General features: G+C 37.8%; 1 protein-coding gene across 6 annotated transcripts; it reads right to left on the bottom strand.

Annotated features, from left to right (window-relative positions):
* Positions 1–1059: 1059 nt before the first annotated feature.
* LOC136408101 (protein kinase C-binding protein NELL2-like) lies at positions 1060–27153 on the bottom strand. Of its 6 annotated transcripts, none has more exons than XM_066388905.1 (15): positions 26933–27153; positions 11368–11520; positions 9601–9773; positions 9277–9543; positions 8622–8781; positions 7795–7919; positions 7632–7725; positions 7382–7570; positions 6944–7063; positions 5608–5868; positions 5319–5555; positions 4928–5261; positions 4510–4762; positions 4053–4102; positions 1060–2637 (listed from the first exon to the last, which is right to left on the bottom strand). In XM_066388905.1, the coding sequence occupies exons 1-15, from the start codon at positions 27000–27002 to the stop codon at positions 2193–2195; spliced, it is 2931 nt and encodes a 976-aa protein (XP_066245002.1). In that variant the 5' UTR covers positions 27003–27153; the 3' UTR covers positions 1060–2192. The 6 variants fall into 6 exon arrangements, with proteins under 6 accessions (XP_066245002.1, XP_066245001.1, XP_066245003.1 ...); XM_066388904.1 differs by having other exon boundaries at positions 7795–7923; positions 8626–8781; XM_066388906.1 differs by having other exon boundaries at positions 4082–4102; positions 7795–7923; positions 8626–8781.
* Between the last annotated feature and the right edge of the window lie 204 nt (positions 27154–27357).

The raw sequence follows: 27357 nt of genomic DNA, 5'->3' as shown, positions 1-27357 counted from the left end.
TTAAAAACAAAAACAATTATAAAGCTTAACTAATCAACTACCGACTAAACATATTATTAAAAATAAATTTCCTATAACTAAAATTTAGTTAATAATTACAAATTTATTGCATCTAAAAGTATGGATAAGTCAAAGCCACGACGCTGTTTGCAGACATACAAAACACGTTCTGTTCCTCCTTGTATAATATGTTAATTTGCTCCGAAAGCTTTTAAGCTAAACTTCCATTGATAAATAGTCATTTTGTATGCCCTGCGTAGTTATAATACACCTATAAACAGAAATTAGAGGCTGCACACACACGGCACAGGAACTAATATAATAATGGAAAAATAATAATAAATATTTCTTATTTAGTCTCATATTATAATGATAAGTATCACAATTTTTATATTGCAATAATTTAAGATTATGGCTAGATATGCTTTCACAAACAGGATAAGTATGATTTTCGTTAAAGGTTTACAGTAGCAAAGCTAACATCCAAAACCATTATTGAGTTTAAAGAAATTTTAAGTTAGAAATGCTGTGGTTCTAACAGAATTTTGCCTAAGTAAGCCATTTTTTGATTAATTCTACAAACATCTACTTATTAGGCTACAGTGTGATATTAAACCGGGAAATGAGAATTAGCTATAGTACATAAAACTATGATGTTGCGGGACTGAAATCATTTAAACTGTCATATATCTTTAGCAAACTTGCAGCCTCCAACACATTATTTATTTAGATATTAGTTATACAAAAACATGAATATGCACCTACCAATGCGAACAGAGTCAACTTTGAGTTGCATTCACTCAAACCTGACAATTACTTCATAAATAATTTTCAACAGTCTAAGCTAATAATATCCGTCTAAAAGGCGTTACATCTATTTACATCAAGCCCTAAATTATTGGTTTAAAATTTAAAATACAGAGTGGTTCACTAAAACTGAACCAAATAGGCCACGTATTTCTGCACAAAATTTAATTAGTTTAATATTACTTTATTATTGTCTTTTAATGTTTATAGTAATTGTATACTTTTAAGATTAGTATTTGTTCAGGTAAAAGGCTATTAGGTAAATGGTTTATTATTTGAAATCAGTTTCCAGCATCGATGATTGGTTCTTTTAGTGATAGGAAAGGGTTAGGGCATTGTATTTAGATGGGGAAAACTTCAGAAAAGATAACACTTACAAAATATTGATGACTTAAAAATCTTGAAGACTGAACTTTATTACTGAATTTAAATGGCGTTTCCGAAGGTATTGGAAATTTAAGGGAGATTTATTTCCATCTTTTAAAATATTTAGAAAAATTAGCATGCCAATGAAGACTTCGATTTTGAGTTTAAGCATCATCCGAGCAATTAAAAACCACAGCAATTTAGTCAGTTAATAACGTCATGAATCTATGTGTTCAGTGTCATAAGTTATGATTCTTCTTACAAAGGCTCCGATTTTAAGCTGGTTAATTACTTAAAATTCGCTGATGGTGAAGATTAATGTTTAAATAGGCCTCAATACGTAGATATTTATTCCCAGTAATGCAATGCCCTAATACAATATTTCTCAACCTCTCTTTTACCTAAAATTCTCGATATATCTCAAATCTAGCCTTGCCTTAGAATTCAACTATATAACAATATTTAGACGTATTTTGCAGTTTAAGCACTACGGAGACCTATTGTCATGAAAACCGTTAAAAACCTTAAGCCTAGATTGACATTTTCTATAATACATAATTGCCTAATTCTATACAAATTGATTAACACCCGAACAATATCCTTTATAAAAAATTATATTTTTACAGCGCAGCCTTATCGGATAAATACAATTTCCTACATTATTATTATCGGGTTGATTTAAACACCTAAAGAACCATAATATGTATCAAGTAAGAAAATTCTGTTGTAGTCTAGGAACTAAAATCGTTTGCTCAGCTGTATTAACTTCGACTATGTAGGCAATAGTAAAAAATCGTTGTATGACACTTAGCTTATAAATAATTGAAATTTCCAAACCTATAAGTATACCTAAAAGCACATTACATACTTTAAATCTTAATAGAATTGAAATGCAAAGGAGCGCCCATGAGTCGACTTCAAACATCTTACACCGAAATCCTTAAGGTTATAATACTCGTTTCAGCCTTTTTTCCCTAACAACAACAACCGTCGAAATTGACCAATAGTACCACTTCCTGCTACAAAACCCCCAACAGCGTTTTCCCCTTGGTCACTCTGGGACAAACTTCAGCCCCCTGGGGGAGGCATTTGATCGAACTGACGCTGCCCCTTGTCACTAGCTTTCTGAGTTCCGGCACTATTCTCCCCACCAGGAAGTCCGCCCGACTTGCGCGAATCACTATACTTATCGGCACTATTAGTGATAGCATGTCCAAGAAGAGGACGTGGTGGTACCCCAGTCGCAGGTACGACTTGAGGTGTTGCAGAAATGAGATTGCTACGAGTGTCCCTTGGGCTGCGCACGCGACTTGTACCAATGCCGTAACCGAGTGAACTACGAGCTGGTACAATCGCAGTGCCGAATGGTTCAGGAAGGTCCCCATCTGAGGCAGGCACTCCATCGAAGCCCCGTGGGGTAAAATCGTCGCAACGGTAATTAACATTACAGCATAAACGTCCGTCCTGCAGAAAAAAAATACGTTACAGCGATTCCTTTGCTGCGCCCGTAAGTTGTGCGTGACAAGATTCTAAGTGCATCAAAAAACCGTCAGATATTGACAAAAGTGCTCAATTTAAGTGCTTCATAGTTCACTTATGCAGTCCTCGATAGTAGATCGTACCGAACTCACAATCATACATCTAGGTACTTTCGAGAAAAAAAAACAAATTGGCAAAAAGGCAACCAAATTCTACTGTTGCTAGGGCATGCTGAGTATAGTAGCAATACACATCTATAGGAGTGCTGTCAATAATAATTTTCATTCAGAGTGTGATTGGGTCTTGTGTATTTGGTTAAGAGCTTCGGAGGCTTTGAAGTAGCAGATGCTTTATTTGATTAGTTTTGGTGTAAACAGCCTGTCATTTCTAGAAACAAAGCTCAGATTTTAAGAACACTTTTTCGAAAATTTACAAATTTTGAAAATTTTATAAAAAATTTCAAAACTGAAATAGGTGCCATGTCTTGCCTTGAAACTGGCATTCCAATGATTTTTTGCCTTAAAATTTACAGACATTTCAGTGATATTTTTCTTTGAAATTCTCAAGATTTATAGGGCTAGTTTTTCTCAAATTTAAAATATTTTTACACGATATCTAGTGATCTAGGTTTAACACGATATATTCGCATGAAACCTGCAGGAATTTCCCAATAGCGCAAAATTGCAAATAATTCAACGATAAGTTGCCTCGTAACTTTAAAGTTTTATGACACCAGTTTCTCCCCAAATTAAAATTATTAAAAAGGTTTTATGCTATATTGATTTGGTATATCTCGCTTTGAATCTGCAAAACTGCCGATATTTTGTTTTCAATTTTGTAGCATTTCTATGAAAATTTGAGTTTAAAAAGGTGTATGGGTAATGTCAGTTTTCTTCCAAATGTCGATATTTCAAGGCTAGATTTTGTCCGATAACTTCCTATCAAACTCGCAAAGATTTTAACGATATTTAGCATTAAAAATTCCGATCAGTTCAATGATACTCATTTTCTTGGAATTTTCACGCTTCATGACGTTAGTTTGGAAACGTGCAAGACTGGCAAGCATTAAAAATGCAATCAAATTTGCAATCATTTTAACGACATTTTCCATTTAAATTTAATTTAACGACATTAGGAGCGTGAAATAACTGAAGGTAACATGCGCTCACACAATTCGATTAATGTAGGCATAGGACTTCCCCGTATAGGAACGAAAAGCTGCTTACTGTGTATTTATGTTAGAAAGTGTAAGATTTGATTAATAGGGACTACAAGACAAGCATAAAAACCGGTATAAGAGCTTCTTCATCCTCATCAAAGGCCGAGTTTTATAGAGAATTAAATCAGGCACTACTAGAGGTGTGTAATGTCTTTAGTGTGTATTAGAGTGATGTGATTACCGATGCACACAACACGCGGTATTGCTCACCAGTTCTGCGCAGAACGGCACCTGCAAGGGAACTTAGTGTTAATTGTTAGTCTGCTAGCCTAGCGATTAGTTAGCAAGCTCGGCTGCTAGCGACTCGAGACGATAATGGGGGTTATGGCCTACGTCTCCTGATAATCTATCTCAACATCACTAGGTATTGAGAAGCACCACAGGGTCTTTCACGACTATGAATCAGGTTAATGAGCAACATCAAGGCAATCTATGGGCTCCGTCAAACGCAACCAAGCCAAAAAGTTAGTTTTGTTAAAGTTCACTTAAAGCAATATCTATCCACACAGCTGTAACTTTAACAGAACATTTGCAGCGCTCTTTCACGAACTATTACCTTAAGGTCGCTTTGCACTCACATTATCAGTAACTAGACTAACAAATAGTCTGGAGTAGGTTCCTGAAAGGGAATGACTTACCTTGCAGCCGCAAGTCACGCAGGGGTCGTGCGGGTCTACAAATTCGGTACCGGAGGGGTACAGGACGTTGCGGAAGGTGCAATTGTGACCTGCAGTTGAAGGATTGCTGATTAGGGAGCATCCGTCCACGCAATGGGGACAACAATCTCCTGGGGAATGCACGGGGTTGGAGCAGATCAAGGGCGGACACTTCAGGTCGAAGCAATCCACTTCTCCATGGAGGCACTCGCACGTTTGGCATTGGTAAGACCAACTGGAGAAAGATGAAAACTTGAGGTTACGATCAAAGTCGCTGGATAATAATCAATTATCAAAGGACCAAGAAGTGGATGGCAGCAGATTACTATAGACAAAGACTGAATATCCAAGTTCTCTATGGAAATCACCACGCACAATGAGCTTATCATCGCAAACTTACATTTCCCCATGCATAAACCTCACAGATGATAATTCCTGGTGAGTACAAGAGTACAGATCGTTGCATTGAGGGCAACAGGGATCAGAACTGGAGTTGCGGCAGTCACAAACCGGTTCCTGGCATGTGATCACCCCCTTCTGGCAGGTGCAGCTCTTGCAGGGGTCCTCCTTGGACTGCACAGTGATACCATGAGCAATTTCCCTATTCTCGAATATGCAACTATATTTGCAATTCACAGATTCCCTGGGGCAAGTGCACTCGAAACCTCCATCGATGTTTCGGCATTTGGCAGTTTGGTGACAGGTGTGGTTGTTTCTCTCACATTCGTTGATATCTGGAAAAAATCACATTCGAAAAGGTGCAAATAACGGACTATTACGGAAGATCCTACCTATACACGAAGTCCCGAGATTGGTGTTGATTTGAGGCCCTTCATAACCCGGTTTGCATTTGCAGTAGTACCATCCTACCATATTTATGCAAATTGAAGAATTTGTGCATCGATGGGCGTTTGTCGAGCACTCGTCCAAATCTCGTTCACAGGAACTTCCCGTGTACCCTCCTGGACACTTACATTGTCCAGGTTTTGTGCACACACCTCCGTTGAGGCACCCTGGCTCGCATATAGCTAAAAGTTTCTCAATAAAACCATAAAAGCTTTTAAAAAACTTATAACTCACGAGTGCATTCATATCCGTCTCCCTCATATCCCACTTTGCATTGACACTTATAGCTTCCCTCGGTGTTGACGCAATCAGCGTTAAGATCGCAGTTATGCGCACCTGTGGAGCACTCGTCGAGTTCTGCGCAATTAAATCTATCGATGCGCACATAACCATCTAGACATTCACAGTCATATGAGCCTTGGCTGTTCACGCAGCGAGTGTTGGAGTGACAATGATGGCCTTCACGACCTCCTTCTTGCTGGCACTCGTCAATATCTGTGCGAGCACCAACTAATGTAGTTTTCTATTTTTTAGTAAGGAGATCTCAAGTCTTAGTGTGTAATTAGGTACCACTGTGGCTGAGAAAATGGAACTAGGATTGATTAGATAGTGAGAGTCTCGAATTGCTCGAATGCTCGGAATCACCGTATTATGTCTCACTAACCTAAAGCTTGTATAATATTTTATTGATAAATGTAACTAAACTGACCAACAAAATTCTCAAGTTTATAATTCAACACCTCAATATAATTCGGCTTTAGTAACTCGAAATCTTCGTTGGCCTGAATGGAGAATTTCAGGCTGAAATAAGTAATTTTCCTCCATATACAGGATATATCCCACCCGAAACCGCTATTAGATGTTTCGGGAAAACTATGAATAGTAAAGTTACGAAGGTTTAGTGGTTTGGCAAGAGCCATGGGGCGACCTTATTTAAAATATCTTCAATGACATCACACTTCCGGTTGTACGGGAAGTCGATGCTTGCTTACTTGTTTGCAATGGAACATCCTGTATATTACTGCATTTTTGGGTTTTAAGTTCAATTTTAATACAAGTTTATTAATGTGTTGGCTTTCTTAGGATTAATAGTTTTCGAGATATATGCAACTGAATGTTGAAAATGGCAGATGCAGATGTCTGCAGAATTGCAAGTTATTAACAAACGGAAAGGTATTTTGTAACTATTTTTTGTCACAATACTGTAGAAGGTCCATACTTTAGTATGCTGCCAAGCATTGCCTAATAGTTTCTATAGGGTGTCCACAAAAATAGAGCCAACCTGGACGTCAAAAAATGACCAAAACTTAAAAATTTTAAAAGGAACCCGGCTATTAATTTGATGTATTGTGAAAGGTCGAAAAAGAACCTATATTCGTGTTTAATTACCTAGAGCAAAGTTGCATAGTTGATGATCTTAAAATACGATGTGACTCTAAAAGCTTGAGTGACGAAACTCTCGATTTTTTTCCTGTCTCTTATTTTTGGAGCAAATTCTGACACTAAAACTTGTGAAATCCGTTTGAAAAAAGGGCAATTAAAATCTGAAGAAGGAAACTTTGATTATTACCGACACACATTCTCCCATCTCCCCTAAAGCCTTGATCACATTGACAAGCAAATGTCGTTTGCAAGTTGCGGCAGGTTGCGTTAGCATGGCAGAAATGACCCTTGGCACAATAGTCGACACCTGTTTAGTGGGTTAGTAGAGAAAGATGGAAACAAGTTAGTAAAGCACCATGAAGGTTAATTTCCATGGATGATGTATGTGCCAGTATAGGACTCAACCCTTGACATTTCTATTAATATAAATAAATGATTAATAAAAAGAGAGAATATACGTGACGGGCAAAAAGGTTAGTAAAAAAGTTGTGGGGGTTTATTATTAATGGGCGTTTATCCCTAAACAGCCGCTTTACAAACTTCGTATTATGATTAATGATTAAAGAAAAATTAATCCTGTTATGCATAATATTGATTAATGGATGGCATCTTCTCATAAACTCACCGGTACAAACAGGACAGCAATGTCCAGAAACCTGGATCTGTTGATCTAGAGCGCAGTTGAGCTTCGGACAGTCTTTCGGATCATCCACTTTGCAGTCCATGGACCCATCCACACACGTGCAATCTTTGCACTTTTCCACCGTAACTGTATCGTTGTGATCGTACATTACGCCATTGAAGTAGCATTGTTCTGGGAATGTTTAACCTTCACTTAGGGGTGAATTTTTAAAATTAGGGTTGTTTGTACTTACTTAGGCATTTGGGACAACACTCCCCTTCTTGAAGCACTGGGTGTTTGCAGTCTGTTGACTTGCAAGGTACTGGTTTGCACGAAATGCTCCCTCCCTAAATGAAGAAGTTTTAGGTGGACGAATATTAGGAATGTCTCAATATTTTTGATTCCAATTAATTTACCTTGCAGGAGCATTCCTCACACCCAGTTTGCCATGTAGATCCATCTGCATGAATTGTGTCGTTTGATCTGCAAGACTTTTGGCAGTCGCAGTCTTCAACCCTGGTTAGTCTCATCTCTGCGTGTGCTAACTAGAAAATAAAATCGTGCAGGGCAGGTCTGGATGATTTACCGTTGAATTCGACCACTTTGAAATAGAGATATCAAATAACTCAGAAATATTGAAGATATCTTCAGAGAAAAGAGATATCCAGATAATCAAAAATTTATATTAAAAATTCGAAGAAAATGTAGAAAACAAAGAAACTTCATTGTGACTTGCGAATTTCACGAAAGCTTTCGACTTTGCGACAATAATTCTCTGTGAGGTATTTTCCTTCATGCCAATGTCTGTATGGAAATTTGATGGTAGCTATTGATGATGAAGAGTTGAAAATAAGAAACTCTGGAAAGTTAAATATCCAGAATGGGGGCAATAAAGGATCTGGTAAAGGATGAAGAAGAATAAGAAAGTTTTTTTGTTATCTATGATTTGTTATAATACATTAAACCTGTCTCTAGAAGACTACTGAAAACTCTTTTAATTAATGAGTTGAGAAAAAAATAACTAAAATGGACAAAGTAATGACAAAGTGACCTTTTACCGTGATGTATTTTTTATGGGCATATATTGAGACAAAACTGGAATACTTCAATTGCTCACGTTAATAATTTTAACCACAATTAAGTGCCCTTTTTTGGATCACTGGATTTTCTTAGGCAAATAATCATGATTGACACCAATTAGTAACGACTTTCGCATCAGATAAAAAAGAAAAAAGAAACGTACCTACCCTTTGCGAAAGCTCGAGCAATTTACGTTGTAGATCCTGTACAGTAGTCTGGAAACTGAGAAACTGTCCGCATGTCGGACACGTCACGTCCAATTGTGGACACACAGCCAAGACTCCATGGGAGCCTTCTATTAATCTCACATCTTGTAAAATACCCTAAAAACAAATAAAAAATTTATAGTGTGCTGTAAAAGACCTCTATTTTATTATTTATTTTCGGAAAAAAACACCGGAACTAGTAATTGCTCAAGGCTCTAATATCATTAAATACACAGAAACTCCATGAAAAATTCACGATATTTACCCTGTTTATGTCCGTCACGAATGTTCATATCCTTAGATTATGAAAATTATATATTCATTACCTGTAGTGACCTTTTGTTAAATACTGCTCTTTATTTTACAGCAGCTTGAAACATTACTGAAATGACGAAGGAGGTTAAAATAATGAGGAATAAATGCGTATCATACATTTTCCAATTATGAACGGCTAAATAAGAAATTGCAAAATTCCTTAAACGTTCGTGATAGATCGGGTTTCGTGACCACATGCAAATTGAAATTTTGGCCTGAGCTGTTACATGATAGTTTCCGCCGCAGACAGTTTTAATTTCTGAATAAGACTTGTAGGTATGCAAAATAGTACCTTACCCTAAAAAAGAAATGATTCAATCTCTGACCAACCCAAATCTGGTGATCATCAGTGACGTTTCGATCGGGCTGTCCAGGCCGGAGAACCCTTTTGTACACAGGACGACAGTCCACCAGAACTTCCACCTGAGAACCACTGACGGACACGGCCAAGTGGTGCCACGTGTTATCCGCCAGGCGATAAGAAAAAGGTTCCATGTGTTGCCGTTTTGTCTCCAGAGATGTATAGTGTAGCCGGATTTCGTTCCTGCGACCGCTCGACTGCACCTAAAGCCCCAAAAATTCCATTATGAAGATCCCTCAGATGGTGATCGCTGTACTGACCTCTAAAAATCTATCAGGCCCTTTGGCGACGCTGAAAATGGTACCGACGTTGCCGATTTCTTGTCGTAACCAGGCACCGATTGTGAACTCGGAACCTCGCTGCAAAAGGGCTGCAGCTTCTCGAAAAGCGTCTGATGGTAACATGAGGTCTTGTCTAATACCTGGCTTGCTGCCTGGCAAAAGAAATAAAAAATTGGGAATAGTTTCTTTTTAAATTATCGAAAACATCCGTGTTCGTTTTGAACCTCAGGAGTGAGGAGGTAATTACAAGAAGGATAATAAGCAATTCTTTTTGACGGATAGAAATCTGAACTTTTCAACTCTCGGGTAACGCCGAAGTTCAAGTTGCAGAATTACTCCTGAATAATGGAAACGAGGAACTTTCATGAAAAAATAATAACTTGTCTAGTTCGAGATAAGAATGAGTTTCGTCCTGAAGAATTACCCCTAGATGCTTGGCGAAGGCAGTTTTCAAAGAACTAACTTGTCCACGAGGTTGTCCTATGGAACAATCCCAGAGTGTGCCATTTACAGATAAAAAAGCAGTTTAGATGGTAGAACTTTTCTTATTGAAAATAAGGATAGATAGATACGAGAAACGTGAAATTTTCGGAAAAAAAATTGTCAGTGAAGAGTTCCCCTGGAAAAGCTTCAAAATCTGTCTTTAAAAACGTTAAAAAATTCCGATGATTCTAGTCTACTGAGTAACCTGAAGAATTACCTCTAGGTAGCAGCCATGGGCAGTTTACGAAGCAGAAATTCGTGAATGACGTTCTCTGATGGAACAATCCCGCAATCCGTCATTGAACCAGTTCAGACGCAAAACGAAAAACTTGGACAAGTGTTAACTTGAAAAAACTTGTCTTTAAAAAATAGACCCGGAGCTTCCAAATCTTTGGGGACATTGACCACTCATATTCACATTCTCACGGGAATCTGCCCTTAAAAGGCAAGACGAAAGATTAAAACATGACTTTTTCGTTGGATTCCTTCCAGGAAAAAGCGAATAGCTGCCTGAATGGAATTGGAAAACCATTGAGAGTTTGAGAAAAGTCAAGAACGTAACAAATAAAACTAATGGGAAAACTTCCTATCTAGACCACAAACTGTTCATTCTTTTCTTGAGAATTATGGGAAAAGCAACCTTTTACTCCGATATAATGGTGGCTTCCGGACCTGGTCTAATTCTTTATGATTGTATTAGCTGTCGAGTTGTTGTTGAGCTTAACACACGCTTGTTCACCCCTCTAAGGAACCACTCTCCGTCCCTGGTCGAATTTGCTCCATAAATTCCTTCGGGAATAGTCGGGATACACGGCCATAAATTATTCATGGCGATAAGAACTGCAGCATTACAATGTCGTGAAATTGCTAGGGTGATAAATGGTTTTCAATTGTCTCTGTTATTACCCTTAAGATATTTACAATATTCCGCCGGTGATTAGATTTATGCGCTATGCAGAGGTTTGTCCAAGTTGCAAGATTCTCTAATAAGCAAACAAACTTTCCATCCCATTCTTCGGAGGCTAATGGTGGATGACGTGGATAATATTGAATTAAGGTAAACATCATTGCCCTCCCTAGCGACGTGGAACTTTGAAAGGGCAACTTTTATAGTTCCCTTTTTAACACGTTCTACGAACCATTAGGGAAAATTAAACGGGGAAATTGTAATCATCCAATTAGACCGTCTGGCCTAGAGCTTTTATATTTGAAGAGAATAAAAAAAGTGTGGCATTTTTATACAAACAATTTGTGTGGTCTTACCTTCTAACAAGAAGGCAGGTTTTCCCGTGAGGTAGCCAGGAACCAACGAAATTCCTGGCCGCGATCCGTTTTTTGTAAGTCCTACGGAAGCTAGCAAATCCATGTCTGATCCCGGAGGTCCCGGAAACCCCGAAATTGACTCCAGGCCGTTAACTGAAACAAAACAAAATAACCAGTTCCGTGAAATTAATTTCAGTAGCACAATTAATTATTCCTTAAATAAATTCCGATTCCATCCCCCTTATTATTAAATTTCGCAGTTGATATCTCTGAGCTTAGCCGCTTTCCCTGGGGATTTCGCCCTTCCGCAAGTTCTCGAAATTTAATGTCGCATAAGCGTTCTGTGCTTTCATTTTGAAGAAGTCGTAAGTCCACAAACATATGGGTAACTCTTAAGGGTATTTGCGTCCCAGGGTAAATAGGAGTATCAAAATAAACTGCTCACAAAATGTCCAAAACGGCATATTTTTTAGTTGTTTTTGAGAGCTCGCATTTCGGAAACCCCGACAATTTAAGCGAACTGAATTAAATAAACCCAAAAGAAGAGAAAACCATTCAAAACTAAACCAGGGACATTTTTTCAAAATTCATTTTGAAAATTTCTTTTATTGTATTTTCCAAATTCGCAGGGAAATGGGGAGAGAATCCTGGTACTCGTTGGAGCTCAACATCGGCCTCTAAAATAAAATATTTTCTTCTTTCGCCTCCACGACCATTCAAGCAATGTCCAGTTTGCCTTTGGCTCATTTGCTCTATAGCCTAAACGTGGCAACTCTATCGCAGAAAGTATTCGAATCCAGTTTTTTGCCTCCCACCAAAGCCGAATTGAGGCCCTGGAGGTACCTTGAACGGTGAGCGCTCAAACGTTCCAAATTAATTCCTTTCCAGATTTCTTAATTGCTTCATCCAGAACCCTGATACTGAGTGAATTTAAAGAGGCTCTTGCGGCAACATTGCAGGAACATTACGATTGTGACAGCACTCCATGCGAACTGGTTTATTAACAACTAATCTGAAATGTTTATGTTTCGAACTGGCCCAGTGCCAGATCGATATCCCGACCAGGCCGACTCTCAGGTGGAATGGAAAAATCGTTACCCAAACTGAAACTAAACACTACATGGAAACAACTACTATTCGGTCGCGTTCGTGTATCTGGCTGGTCATCAATCTTGTCTATCTTGATTAGATGGCAATGCTATTGACCTACATTGCATGTTGCCAAAATGCATTGTTGCAACATTATTATTGCAGTGTGCAGAAGAAGCTATTTTCAAACCGACGTGTTTGTTTCCAGGAAAATGAAATTCAGCCTAAAATCACAAAGGGGTGCAATCAATGACGACCCGACCGCCTTAAGATGGCGAAATCAATATCGACTCAAAGCTCTAAAGCTCACATCTCTATGCTCGATGGCCTACTTGTTTCGGGGCTCAAGAATGGAATTATTTCCTTTTACGATCCAATCCTCATTTTTTTGCTCTTTATAGGTGAAGTTTTCCTAGAAATCTTTACGACTTTCATCGGAAATGCTGTAAAAGTCATGAGGAGTTACGAAACAGGAATAATTGTGTATACAAGAGGAGAAAGTGCCTGAGGTCAAAGACTTTGACATGCAATAAATTCTAGGAATGTCTCTTGATAGTGTCTAGATTTGCAGCTCTGCATATCTCTAAAATCAAGGCCAATGTAAATTTAAGTCCCTCTGGCTTATTTCGCACACGAAGATCAAAGAGATGAGAGGTATAAATCACATAACCATTTCATATAGTGAGCGAGGCTTATAATAAAGGCTGGCAAATTTAGATCTCACTTAAAAATAGAGACATTCAAAATAAGTTATTAATACGATTTCATATGGTCTGATGGGAAAATTGCCGTTGTTGCCATGTTTACACGAAAAACTTTATCAAAAAAATTGAACAATTGAATGAATTTCCTTTTCCGAAGAAATTCGGCTCGCTTGAATTTTTTTAACAAATCTGGCAACGTACAGAAACCTAACTCAGGCCTGATTAATTAGGTTTTAGGCAACATTTGTTTATAATGCATAGAATTAATTTCATTGAATGTTTACAGTACTTTAATCGGTGTAGTAACCAAAAAACATATTTTTAATGGTTTATTTGGATACCTGCCTGTTGAGAACTTGGTGAGGAATGTTATATAGCAAATAAGTCAAACAATTCTAAGAATGCATATACTCTTGTGTACACGAGAAATATAACTTTCCAAGGAAATAGACAAATAAATCAATGAAATTGGGGATTTAGTGACCCCATACTGTCTGGACAAGAGCATTATTATGACGAACAACCTCTGTAACTATGCCGAAATCCAGCCGCCAAGCTGTCTAAACTTTCGGAAAGCTATTTATATCGTAAATCGATGAACAGTTTATTTTCTAAGAACGTGCTAAATGGTATCGTATTTTCCCGAAATACCTCTAATTTATATGTTTATAACATTATAAGGGAGTTTTATAACTTTTAATCCGTGGACTTTAACCACCTAATCTCCAGAGATGTAAAACACACAAACGTTCAAATAAGTTCACATTCGTAGCAAATTTTCTTCGAGTTACCACCATCATCATCATTATCGTCCCCATCATCATCATCATCATAATCAAAAATTTTCAAATCATTAACCCTGATTGTCATATAAACCAATTCCAAAGCTGCCCAATTAGCATCTCAAGGTTGTCGGTAATTTTCCCCCTTTACATAGCAATTTTCCTCTTTTCCCGTCGAGTGAAATTGAAGAAAATTGATGGTATGCACAATAAAGTCGAGATTGGATTGGTCAAGATGTCTGCGTAGCCTTGAGGGTTGTGGGGAAATTTTCCTATGTAAATATTATGCCAAATGTCCTCAAGGGAGGTCTAACGAGCTCCCGCAATGAAAATTGATGCTGTAATCTCGCAGTTTTATTGTTTATTTGTTTAGTAATTTTTGCATGATTTCTAATTAGGAGATTGTGAGTTAAGAGAACGCACGGAAAAGAGCAAAAGTCCATCGTCCCTAAAGCAGGAAAAACAAACAAATTTGTGAAAGCTGAATTTGGGCGTTTCGGAAAATCCATATTTTGACGATATCGGAGGTTTGAAATTCGTTTTGAAGAAAATAACTGAAAATTATGCAGAAGGATGTCAAAAATCGTAGAAAACTCTGTGCCATTAATAAGAAATGTCAAACATTTCTGGAGTTTCCAGCGAAGCTGGAAAAACTCAATAAGATCTTCGGAAACACAACTATCGAATTGGGGAAATTTAAAAAGAAATCTGAGAAAGTGTAGGAAATATCTCGAGTCTGGAAAAAACCTAGGAAATCTCAAAAACTTGAAATGTTCTGAGATTTTGAGCCCTCATCAACTGTTAAATAAAGTACAATTCGAAAAGTTTAAGAAATTCTTTGAATTCTGATTAAATCTACAGAAGCCTCGTTAACACAGCCAGGGAGGTCCGCCAGAATCTTGTAATGTTCAAAGATTATGTGCGCTTAGAAACTGGAATTTGCAGAAAAATTTAAGAAATCTCGTTAATATCGCTAGGAAATTTAGGACGTATCAAAAAGTATAAAAGCATACATAATGAATATAAAGATGCATAATGAAATATAAACAGTTTATTAATTGTTGGGTCCTGGAAACTAATAGCGAAAACTGGAAAAATGTAAAAAATTTTGCAAATTTCAGAAAATCTGGATTATATTCTTAATATTCCTATAGTAACGTCGGCAAGTGCTTTGAAACTGAGTAGGTAAATGTTATCTCTAGAAACCTATAATCGATGCGAAAAACATGATAAATAAAATAGCTTATAATTCTTAGAAAATCTGGAGATTCTGACGGATCGTATGAAGCTGGCCAACTGGAAGTAAAACATTTGGGAAAATCTGGAGAAATCCTATTATAATTTCCAGGAAAGTTTGTAAATTAAATCTCTAAAGGTGCTGTGTAACTCTAGAGGATTTTCTGGAATTCGTGATAAATCATTCTTCATAAAACTTTCAAATTACATAGTCCCTACACCCTCAATAAAACCATAATAGCCTACCATTCTTTAATGGATATGGAAATTGGCTGTTTTTGCATTATGCTACGGCTAGCGTCTGGATATTAATGCGCCAGTTTTCTGGTCGAATAATAGACCAGCATTTACCAGTTCCGGCAGGCAAGCCATTTGAAAAATGTTTTCTAAAATGTAATTTTCCAATAAATTCTTTGACTATATTCGGATTAATGTTAAATTGCAAGTTAAGGCCATCAGTGTTAGGCAAGGGATCAGCTGACATGACGCCTGGAATCGATGACGTAACGCGTAACTGTGACAATGTCCGATCGGCGTCGTCGGCGTCTCCGAATTTACGAGAGCGTCGGGGAGCCGATTTCCAGCCAGGACGGCGCCTTTACGCCCCCTGGATGTCCTCCTTTTCATGTCTGTTCATTTTTGCTTGTTTCGGAAAGTTCATGGAGATTTGTTGCAGCTTATGTAATTCAAAGCGACTTCATCGAAGTTAAAACTGCGTGACATCACAGCGTTAACATCTCGGTACAGCTGCAGTGCAAATGGCCCGTGTCCAAGCCATTTCGTGGCCGGTTGCACCCAATATCCAGCGCAGCTAATTGGATTTCGGTTTTTCTACTCTGTTGTCGTTGATGGCACGCTCCTGGCTAGATTTCAATGAATTCATCATCATCTTCGTCAAGTTTATGGTTGAGAAATATTAATGAGTTAACATCTCAAGATGGACACGTTCAAGAATTTTTTATTTGTAGGTACTCTCTGAACGGAGAAAAGGGAGAGCGAGAAAGAGTGGCAAGCAATCTTGACTTGGAGGTGTGTTAAAAGAATTTGAAGCTCTAGACAAGCGAAAATTATGCATTCTTGGAAATGTCGTCGAAGTTGACGTAAGCTTCAATTTTTTGTCATCTTCATACTGTAGTTGAACATATTTAAGATGCGGGCCTTTAATGCTGTTTTCTAGCAAGAACTGTTTTTCAGCAAAACCATTTGCAGGCATTTTTCCAAAGTTTTAAATATAATTATACCTTTGCTCGGGCATTAAAAGTGAATATTTTGCATACTTGCTTAGTGCGCCGGTGTTTATTAAGTCATTGATCTGCAAATTTTATGAATAATTAAATGAATATGGGGTTTTGAATTCAAAATAGGACACTGAAATATTCACAAGATTAGTACCTTTAGAATTTAATTTTTGAGCTATCGCATTCCTCCAGAAAACGATCAACAGTCTGGGGCAGGATTCGGTACGCCACTGTTTACTAAGGTACTGATTCGTAAATTTTGCGGATAATGCGGTAACTAAAGAGCTTCAATTTCGTCAAATGGTATTGAAACACGCAATGATTCCGGAAGCTTAAAATTTGATATTCGAATTATCATAGTTCTTCACTATTAGTCAACACCTTGGTACAACACAAACTCTTGGTACGCCACTAATTGCTAAGCTGATTAGCTGCAAATTTCACGGAAAATAAAGTAATTGCAGGGAAAAAAATTAACGAAGACAGCTGAAATATTCAAAGAACCTAAAAAATGTAATTTTTTTACAATTATCATAGTTCTGTAGTACCGCGTAGCCACCCTGGACCCGGGTTTATTGTTTCACTGGTTGTTAAACTAGTGATCAGTTTCGCCAAGGGGTATAAAAATACTTAAGCAATTAGGGAATGCCACAATTGATTTTCAATATTCCGAACTTTTCAGTAACTGCTGCGCACTATGGATCTATTCGTGTTGATCTCACTGTTGATCATATAATTTAACGCGCACGCTCACAAGGTGGTAGAGTTATTTAGGACAATAATTCATCAAAAAATTCTCATGTATTCTGATCTCGGATTGTTCCAAAATTTTCAGTCGCCTGACGATGAGGGTAATAAACATGAAGACTTCGGGCGCAGGCCTGAAACTTGCGACGCCACTGTTTGCTATGCTTATATAGAAAACTAATGCTTGCTAGAGTAGGATATGCATAATCCCTTCGATTATGCTTATAGCTACGAAGTAGGGAAGATATACATGTTTAAATCTCCTTTTTCTTTCATTGATTTCGGTAGATGAAACGGATTATCATCAACATCGAATATAATAATATCCTTGAGAACTCAATCGTCGATATTTTGGCACACGAAGTGTAAACTCACCGAAATCGTAAATCGTCTGGCACCGCAGCTGCCACGAAACCGTGTCCTCCAAATTTAAGATGCACACTACTGGACCACACCTGGCTACCCGTAGGTGATGATGGCTTTTCACATGATGCATAATTAAGTCACACTGTGTTCGACTCAAAACAGTGAAAATAAATAAACAAAATAACCATTTTTTTGGGAATTCCACCTCCACAAGCTTAGTTCATCAAACCCATTATGGTTACCAAATAGTAATACGAGACTTGCGTGGCCTATAAAGTTCCATTTCGGTAATGGCTTTAAATAATTAAAATTTCACTTGTAAAACTGGGTTAAATATGTGGGAAAGTTTCTAGGTAATAAGGCTATTTCTGGCATTGATCCCAAACCTCCTGATCGATACCATTACATCACACTGTAACGCTGGGTTGCTGCTTTTCACTGAAAAAGGCGATTAAGAGCAGAACAAATCCTGAGAGACTTGAGAAATTGCCATTCCTGAATTAATTCCAAAGTTAGCGTGAAATTCCACAAAAGTTTATCTCGGATGGAATAATTTAATTAAAGTGGTCCTAGTTTCAAAGCTGCAACGGAAGGTTTTATTAATTTTGGTGGTGAAATTTTCAGTAAAATCGGAGACGCAGTACGTTACCAAGTTATAATCATTGAATCATCCGTGATCACTGCAGAAGAAGATCGTTGAAGAATTCCTTATCGAGATTTTGACAAATTAAACTAACCAATCGCATAAGCCTAAAAAGCATAAATAAATAATCCTTAATCTCGGACATTTAAGCAAACAGAAATGTGCAATTTTCACTCCCTCGCTATTAGTTTTAGTCACGTTCTCTCTGGGGGTTGGAAAAGCGACCCTAAGCCCTCGGATGGCCAGACCTCCTTATCTGGATGATGGCTTTTAATGAATTGATTTTTATGGGGAGCAGGAAGGCAAGGAGTAAATAAAGTTTCCATTGCTAGAAGGAACATAAAGCGTTAGCATTATCTAAGGAATTCGAAGGGTCAACAGACACCCTGATGGGGGGAAATTTTCGATCTGTTAACGCGAGGATTACGTTATCAATTGGGGATTAGAAAATTAGAAAGTTTTAATGAGGAATATCACGACAACGTGGGATTCAAAGCAACAAATAAGATAGGATCAAACCAGTAAATAGAAAAGGAGGAAAAGCGGAGGAGAGGAATTTTGCGAAGAATCAAAGGACAGAGTAACTTGACCTATGGAAGGACAGAAAATGATGAATAATGGCGGCTAAATATATAAATATGCGATGAGGAAAAAAGAACAGCCGAAGCAAACGATAAAGACAAGAAAAAAACAAATGAAGAAACAAAGTACGAATGTGGAAAAATTGTGGGTGGAAGGGAGAAAACAAAAAAAACACTGGAATTAACAAGAAAACAATAAATTTCATAGATAGACATTGGATGCCAAAAAAATCTATAAAAAGGATATCACATGATTCTAACCAACGTTTAATTTCTCCTCAATTCTCCGAGATACAGTTTTGTTCATTTATTTGCAGATCTTGAAAACATATTGGAAGAAGGAGCTGAAAATCACATTTACAAATTTCCTCGTGCTCGTGTCTGGCACCATTACTGAATCCAAATCTTCCTGAAAAACTTCTAATTTATCGAACTTCTCCGGAGAAAATGAGGAAATAACTATCTTTTCGATATTTTTCAATATTTGATCTAATATATCTATGTATCTCTAACAACGATCGAGGTCAAATAAAACGTTAACTGAATCGTCTTGACAAACTTTTTAAACTTACATGACCGAGGTGATATGTGGGTACAGGGCCATTTTGTTCAGCATTTTTAGAAATTTCGAAGTGCTGCAGATGCCATTTTTAAGATTTATAACGTTCAGATTTCCGCGTTATATAGAACAAAAGTTATCGATTTCAATGAAAAGCCGAACCATAAAAATTTTAGTTGAAAAGAGGTGTTGGTACCTTTTAATATTTTTTCGGTCTTTAACTCCTAATCTGGTTACAATATACAATATTAACCCGAGCTTAACTCTTTCGATTAAAGACCATATTTTAATTCTCTGGAATAACTTTCACCGCCTAAAACCAGTCTTAACATAACCATGACCATTGCCAAGTACTCTCTAATAGTCTTTCTTGAAAGTTTGGTGACTGAAAAGGTGGTACTGACTGATGAAGGAGAGATGAACTATAATGTTTATACCATTAAAAGTATGATATAAGCTCCAGACCGGTTCCAACCTTTGAAATGCCCTAGGCGACCATTTACCCCGGAGGGTTTATTTGGCATTTCGTGGCTTCCTAATGGAAAGCAGACACGAGACTTCGGAAAACTAGGCAGGTAATGAATTTGTTTGTGGAGGTTCGTTGCGATGAACTCTGTAATGCCATTTATATCAGGAAAATCCATAAATCAATGTTTCTCGCAATGTAGAAATCTAAACGATAAAATCTCTCCCTAAAAGTCTTCTGGAATGTGAAAGAAGTCCTTGAGAATTTTATAGAAATTAGTTGAGAAGGAGAAATGAGAGACATAATTAGCTGAAGTATGTCTTTAAGATGTCGATGTGAGCTGATCTTTATTCCTCGAAATCTTCTGTGTCATGCTATTAAATGCTATAATATTTTTTGAGGGTGCAATCTAGAAGGGTTGCCATCAATTAAGGACAATCTCCCTCGCCTTGCAATGCTTGCTGATAATAAGCGATAGCGAGATGATGGCGGCTGAAGCCGCCGATAATTTTAAAGGAATGTTTAATAAGTCAAACGAACAGACCTAATAAATCACTTGGCTCGAGGTCTCCCTGGCAAATTAATATTTGCTCGGGCTTATGACACTCTCAAAGGCTCCGATTTTTCCCATCGATTTACTGCCACACACGATTGACTGGCTACTAATTTATCAAAACAATATAAAATCATTGTTTCCAGTACGAACTCAATCGACACAGGAAATGGCAGCTGTTTGAAGTTCAAGCCAGCATGAAAATGAACTAGACCTCCCAGTCCTACTTCAAGAACAGATTGAGTCAATAAACACTATTCGCAATGTTTGCTTTTTCGCGTTGTGTTGAGCCTTAATAAGATTTTAAGTAGGTATAAATCTTGTTTCTTGAAAAACATTTTAAAATCTATTAAAGTTGTTTAATTTGGAAAAACGCGGTCGAGTTTGGATATCGTCGTATTTGGGGCTGCGCTCGGGTGGATTCCCACGTTATCAAAAGTGACGGAACCAATACGGACGCTCGGGACGAACGGAAACTCGTCACATCTACATGTAAAAAATGTATGGATGACACGGCGACACTGTAAACGTTTTAATGGCTAATGACGAATTGATCGCTTTTGAGACGCAAGTTTCAATTAAGGGGCCATCGGAAAGAGTGCGTTGAGAGTGATATTTTGATTTGGTGACCCCCGAGAGGCCGAAAATAGTCCTCGCCTGAGATCGAGACGAAGTCTAGACAACCATTTGTATACGAGGACGGCTGTTTGATATTTTTTATGTAACTATTAAAGCGACAGAGCGCGGAATTAGAAATGCGAGTGGGCTATTTTTAAAAATCAACACCGTGCCTTTGGAGTTGGAATGGAAATTTGGAAAGTTACACTGGTGCGAATTTATTCGCGGTAAAATTTTGGAAGAAGGAGGCAGAATGAGGCAGGCCGCAATGGAAATAGATTAGGCAAAAGTTCCATCAAAGCATGTCTGGAAGAAGTTATGGACGGAATTAAAACATCAAATGAAAAAATAGATTTTAATCCGCATATTGAAAAACCGTTACTATAGAAAGACCATTTCTTTGTCCATCAACTTTCTTTACAGAATCTAGTCAAATTCCCAGTTTTTTTTTGGTTCAATAACACTTTTCCAGGCTTAATCTAGATTCTGGAATAACTGTTGCTAAATTACATTGTATGCAGTGAAGTTTTTAACCATATATTAATATTTCCCGAAAATTCTGGTATTGATAATTTTAAATGTTCTCTGGGAATTTTTCTTCTGAAAGCCATGTAACTCTATAGAGAAGGAGCAGTGGAGAGAAGGACAGAAATTTTAGGGACAAAACGGTCGTATAAAAGGAAAGTTAGTACAAATTTAAGAAAATGCAATTGTATACAAATTTTTACAATTTAAACTCATATAAATTGATGCAAAAACAACATCCATTATGATTCCTTTTGAAGCAACAATTGAATGATCGCCTGATGATAAAAATGAATAAAAAAAAGGAAAAATTGTTTAAATTTTTGACAAGCCACCACATCCTAATATCCTGAAAAAAAAAAAACAATTTACACAAATTAATTTAAAATATTCGCTATTACGCTCTCTTTCTTCACTATTGAAGCCACTAATAAATGAAAATCATAAAAATGTACAGGGAATAAGAAAAGCAAAAATTCTTGATGTTCTGCCACTCGCTGAAAATATGTTAAATCTAAGTAAAATCTAAAATATCAGGGACTAATTAACGCAAATTGGCGTAGAAAGTGTGGAGGTTAACGCTCATTATTGAGGTCATGATCAACTCAAAAGTGCTGCAAACGAAGAACGAATAAGCACTTAACTGAAATTTTGCTTATTAATTTGAGAAATTGCCTTTCCCTGTACAGAGCCTCTATTTGATATTTAGTTTCCTCTCAAATTAACATAGCTTGAGCATATAATAGACATAAAACAGGTTTTGTTGTTCACATTGTGATTGAATGAAACGCATTGGGAGAACTAAAAAAAATAATAAACGTATATTTACGTACGAATTTTTTAATGTGAAGACCAGTCTTTTCAAAGACACTCAGTGTGAGTGAAGTTTCAAGGTTCATTGTCCTCTTTAATTATAAACAACTAGCAACAAATTATTTTTAAAATACCGGTCAGTTTGTTATTGAAGGAATGATTGAACAAAAATTACGGTATCAAGAAGGAAGAAGGAAAGGAAAATTTCTTGGAAATTATTTGAGGAACCGTTACTCCCAGGAAAGACACTTAATTAGAGAGGGATTTTTAGGGTTTACTATTCATGATCCTGGACTTCGTTCGTGGTAGGATCGCTCAACCCGTTCAGCTGAAGCCAACTTTTCCCACTTTCCTTCCTCCGGTGAATCACTTACGTGTACTCTATTAGCATGTCTTCGCTTTTCCACCCTGTATCTTATGCATTAACTACATTTCAAATCGGACTAATAGTTAAAAGTGATTTCGTCACAGGATGTGTAAAAATAAACATGATCTATCGGCGATATGATTTCTAGGTAGTTAAATTGATCTCAAATAAACTGACCGCTTAACAGTGAACAGTCAATAATGGGTTTTCAAGTCTTAATTGATCTAATAAACGGCGATTTGTTTCCATTGGCCGACAGCCAAATATGTCTCAAATTGTTTTATTTTTTTTCAATCGTCGCCATGAAGAATTCACCGACGTGAGTGGGAATCGCTCTTATGATGAATGTGTCGCTAGTAGGTGTTCGGTCTTCTAATTATTTAATATAATGAGGAAACAATATCTATTTCATCAGCATTATGTTTGTTAATTAACCGTGGCGTGATGTTTTCCTTGATCAGCATTGTTCACCAAATTGCGCTGGCCATTCACACCGAAATTGCGAGCGTACTCAGTTTTTTCTTCTATAGCAAACCTACACAAAATACGAACTAACGTCATACAAAATTTTTGCAACGCCTCTAGAGTGTGATGTCCCTTAAAAAGAATACTGCCGGGGCAACAACAACTACGTTCTTGGTCAGTGAAGCCGAAGGGCGGCAGCCCCCTCACACCAGAAAACAACATTCCGTATATTGAGGTGCACTTTAAAGGAAGCCCTTTGAAGGGTGGTGGCTATCGATCTATTGCAAGCAGCCAGGACATTCGTGTCTCCCTAATTTAACATCAGGTGAAGTTCATGGAGGGCCTTAGAATAGAAAAAATGCGCCAGTCACGTAACAGTAAAATTTGAATCGATTCGTTGACCGGAGAAGAAGAAGCTAGACACCATCAGCGGAGTTAAAAAGCCGCAGAAATTTTCGATGTTACGATCGGAATTTTTCAGCAACAATGGCCTGAGGTCAATTCCAGCTCATTGATGATCGGGCCGCAAATTAGCCGAATTCCTGAGGAGATCGGCTGACGAAATTTCCTGACTCGAATAAATCATTCCTGCAGACGTATTTCAGACGGTCCGGCCCACATTCGAAACGCACGCTGCGTATGGTGGAACCATGTTGCCAAAATTCGACTATTTTACTTTATTATATATATAAAGCTTCTTCTCTCTTCCTTTAAAGAATAGATCGCTAAGTTGTAACAACATACCCTGAAGAAGTCAGATGACGTTAGTTGACGACGAAAATCTTCAAAAAATCACTTTCAATTGAAGTTATAATCAACACTGCTGCATTTAGGATCGAATTTCGAGTAGATCTACCGATTGCGAAGGTAGTACCACGCACAGAGCTGGGATATGTTTGGCAAATTCTTGAAAAAATCTAAATATTGTACTGATCAGATTTACTTCTTTTACAATGGATTAAAAAGGAGTATTTTCTATCAGAAGAAACAATTTCGTGTGAGGTAGTTTCGAGTTCTAGTTCGTGTGAGGATGGTACCAAGCACGTAACTCAACGTTGTCTATGCAGCAATGACTTACTCGTTTTCAAAAATCAAAATATCTCATTGAGATAAAAATCGGCGTTATTTCCTTTACATTTGTTTAAAAGTGACAAATTTCAATTAGTAAAAATCAGTATCGACTCAGTCTAGTAAGCGTAAGGATGATCCACTACACAGAAGTGAGGTATATTGGTTCAGTAACAAATAAACCTTTGAAAAAAAAAATATTGTATGGGAACTAAAATTAAATTTACTACCCTCACAACCGACTAAAAAGGGGTGTGCTCTATTAGCAGAATCAGTTTTAAGCAAATTTAGTAAGTGTGAGGACGGTGCCTTACACATAAATGAAGTAAGTTCTTTGAGCAACATCTGAATTTTTTAAGGAATCAACATTTTGTGTTAGGGGCAAAATAAGCAATGCTGTCTTTAGAAATAAAATAAAGGGAGTAATTTCTGTTACTGGAACTATTTTCGAGGAAATCTTGTAATGGTGAGGGTGTTAACGTGGCATATAAATGACAAGCCCCTCAAAAACTAAATTTTGTATTGAGACTAAAACTAAGACTTTTACAACTTAACAAATGTGAGGGTGGTACCATGAATAAACGTAAGGTATATCCATTTAACAACGTTCTCCATAAAAATGAAAGCTTCCTATTACATCTAAAATCAGCACTGTCCTCTTTACAAAACAGCTGAAAGGAAGTAATTTCTGCTAGTAAGACTATTTTTTCATGGTTACACTACCATTTTATGTCAACGAAGTAGTACTGCAATGAACACCCAATTATGAAAAGAGCGACACGTATTTCCACTATATTGGAAAGGAGGTAATTTTCTTGAAATTACGTTATTTTGAGCCAATTTGATTGAAAGGAATTATTCTCAAAACTCTTAGTTTCTAAGTAAAAATGGAAGTGTTCGTCCTAGCTAGCATTTTCAAGCCTAAATCAACCTGTGCAGACGGTCATTTTTAATGTTCCTATAAGTTCCATTCTAATGGAGAACCAGTGATGGTTCCTTCCTGCAGATGCATATTTGGTAATGGCTTCAAGATTCATGGTAATTACTTAACTAAAGAAAATGACCTACTACATGAAGGATGGGTTGGTATCCCCATATCATGGATTTTTGGGTGGTTACTGGTACTGGCCTCCTTACGTCATTTCTGTTTGTAGCCTCAAAACTCATCTTAGATCTTTGTTTAAAGAGCTTTAAGAAAATCACAGATTCTACCAAGGGTTCTACCCTCGTATACCATGTGAGAAAATTAATAAGTTCCATTCTCAAAGACGCATGTGAAACATGTGTGGTCTCTTATAGGCGTAGGTGTTTAGGTTCAGTAGCAAAGCTCGCGCTTGCAGATCTTTGATAATTTATTTCAAACTCTTTATATTTTGACAGAAACATATATGTATGTGCATCACTAGGTTTCTCTTTCATTGAATCACTAGAGAGGTACTAGAATCACTAGAAATATTAATGTTAAATGCGTATTTTTTGTGATGTAGTAAGGTTTTATGTAATAGGTGTGTCCGCCATAGCTTACATCACTTGATAGTTGTAACAAAAACACTGTGAATCGAATGTGCTGACATGACACTGGGCCTAATTTTTACGATAAATAAGTGCAACGATTCGAATAAAACAATGAACCTATTTAATAAGCCATTAACGTATTTCAACTCGAATAAAGTTTTTGGAACATCGCTCTTCGTCGAGGTACATGTGGCAACACAACATTGTACCTACCGGCACCACGTGCTGATCGATACAAGATCAATAGCACCGACCATACGGTTGGTCTCTCGAAGACTTCGATTTCGGTTTAAACGGCGCCAATTTTTTTCCAATTGCCAATATGCAAACTATGCGAGTAACCCAAAATTTTCAGAACTAGTTTGCAACATTCCTCGGATCAGAAATATCTAACCAGGTATTGTTTTGCTGGTCTAATAAAGGACTAAATAGGCAATTCCAAGTGGCGGAAATCGCATGAATTTCTGGTGATGAGAAGCATTTGAGAGGCGTTACAGAACCTGGAAGAGCCCCCGCGTATGCTCTTCCAGATTTTGAGATTTTAACGTATAATTCCGATAAAGTGTGACATTTTCAGTTCCCTCACTTTTTGAATTTTTCCATGTTGAAAAAAAAACCTTTTTTTTAATATCACCTAATTGGTGTGATTTTTTATCTTTTATGAATCAGATTTGTACGCCTAATAAGCTGTGGAGATACCTTGCCACCCTGTTGGAATGAACATCAAACAGGGAAATCCGCTGCTAAACGCATAGAAAGAATTCCCAAAATTCCTCGCGATGGAATTTTCAACATCCCTCCTCGATCAGTTTCACTCGGCTCAAGATCGTTTTTGAAACTGAAGTAAAATTCATAAACCTGTTAAATTTCTATACTCATAGGTCCCTCAGATTTTTCCTTTTTGCCAAAAGTTAAAATTTCCTTCAAGACGAACCAATCTGATTTGATCTAAAAGTTACGTTTGGGTTACGAATGGGTGAAATCGGTGTCTGAATGACCACTAATCAATTCGGATGCAGAATATAAATAATTCTGAAGGTAGTGAAACTACCCTTAAAAAAATTGTTGTATATCTGCAGGTTATTTTAAGGGAGTAGTGTTCTATATTTGAGGAAATGAAAGCACGAGGGTTAAAAACCTCGTGCGTCGCATAGACATCCCGAACTGGGGCAAATCGGCGGCCGGGGGCGGCAGCAGGAAGATGGGGGTCGGTTGCAGTTAAAAACTCACCTTGGGTCAGCTGCCGGTGGCTGCTGCACAGCAGGAACACCGCGATGAGCGTCCAGGTGAGCAGGGCCATGCTGGGGCGGTCTAGCCGAGAAGGGCGGCGGGCGGCCGATGGCCCATGGCAGGGCGGCGGCGGCGACGGGGCGGCAAATGAGGCGGCACGACAATCCGCGGCTCGAAATGCGCGCGCGAGATACGAAGAATTAGCGTCAAAGGCGGCAGTCGGAGCGACACTGAACCACCGCCGGCCGGCGCGATCCCGACGCACCGGGGCCGCTCCGACGACGACGACGACGACGCAGGACCGGGGGCGGGTCCACCCCGCAATCCTGTGAGTGCGGTCCTGCGACAAAATTCTTCCGAAGCGCGGCTTCAATTTTTAATGCTGGGAAGTCAAAGATCTCGACAAAATTCTATCAAAATTACGA

The sequence above is a fragment of the Euwallacea similis genome, chromosome 4 (assembly GCF_039881205.1).
Source record: "Euwallacea similis isolate ESF13 chromosome 4, ESF131.1, whole genome shotgun sequence".
NCBI classification, from domain to species: domain Eukaryota; kingdom Metazoa; phylum Arthropoda; class Insecta; order Coleoptera; family Curculionidae; genus Euwallacea; species Euwallacea similis.
The sequence above is the reverse complement of the archived record's forward strand: the minus strand, read 5'-3'. Positions and strand labels throughout refer to the sequence as shown.

What these genes read in the sequence shown, in the direction of transcription:
- LOC136408101 (XM_066388905.1), bottom strand. Translation starts at nt 27,002, where the DNA reads ATGGCCCTGCTCACCTGGACGCTCATCGCGGTGTTCCTGCTGTGCAGC. An exon ending in TGAATCATTTCTTTTTTAGG is followed by an intron (nt 8,782 to 9,276) that starts GTAAGGTACTAT and finishes ATTTGTTTTTAG; the next exon opens with GGTATTTTACAAGATGTGAG. An exon ending in GTGTTGTCCCAAATGCCTAA is followed by an intron (nt 7,571 to 7,631) that starts GTAAGTACAAAC and finishes AAACATTCCCAG; the next exon opens with AACAATGCTACTTCAATGGC.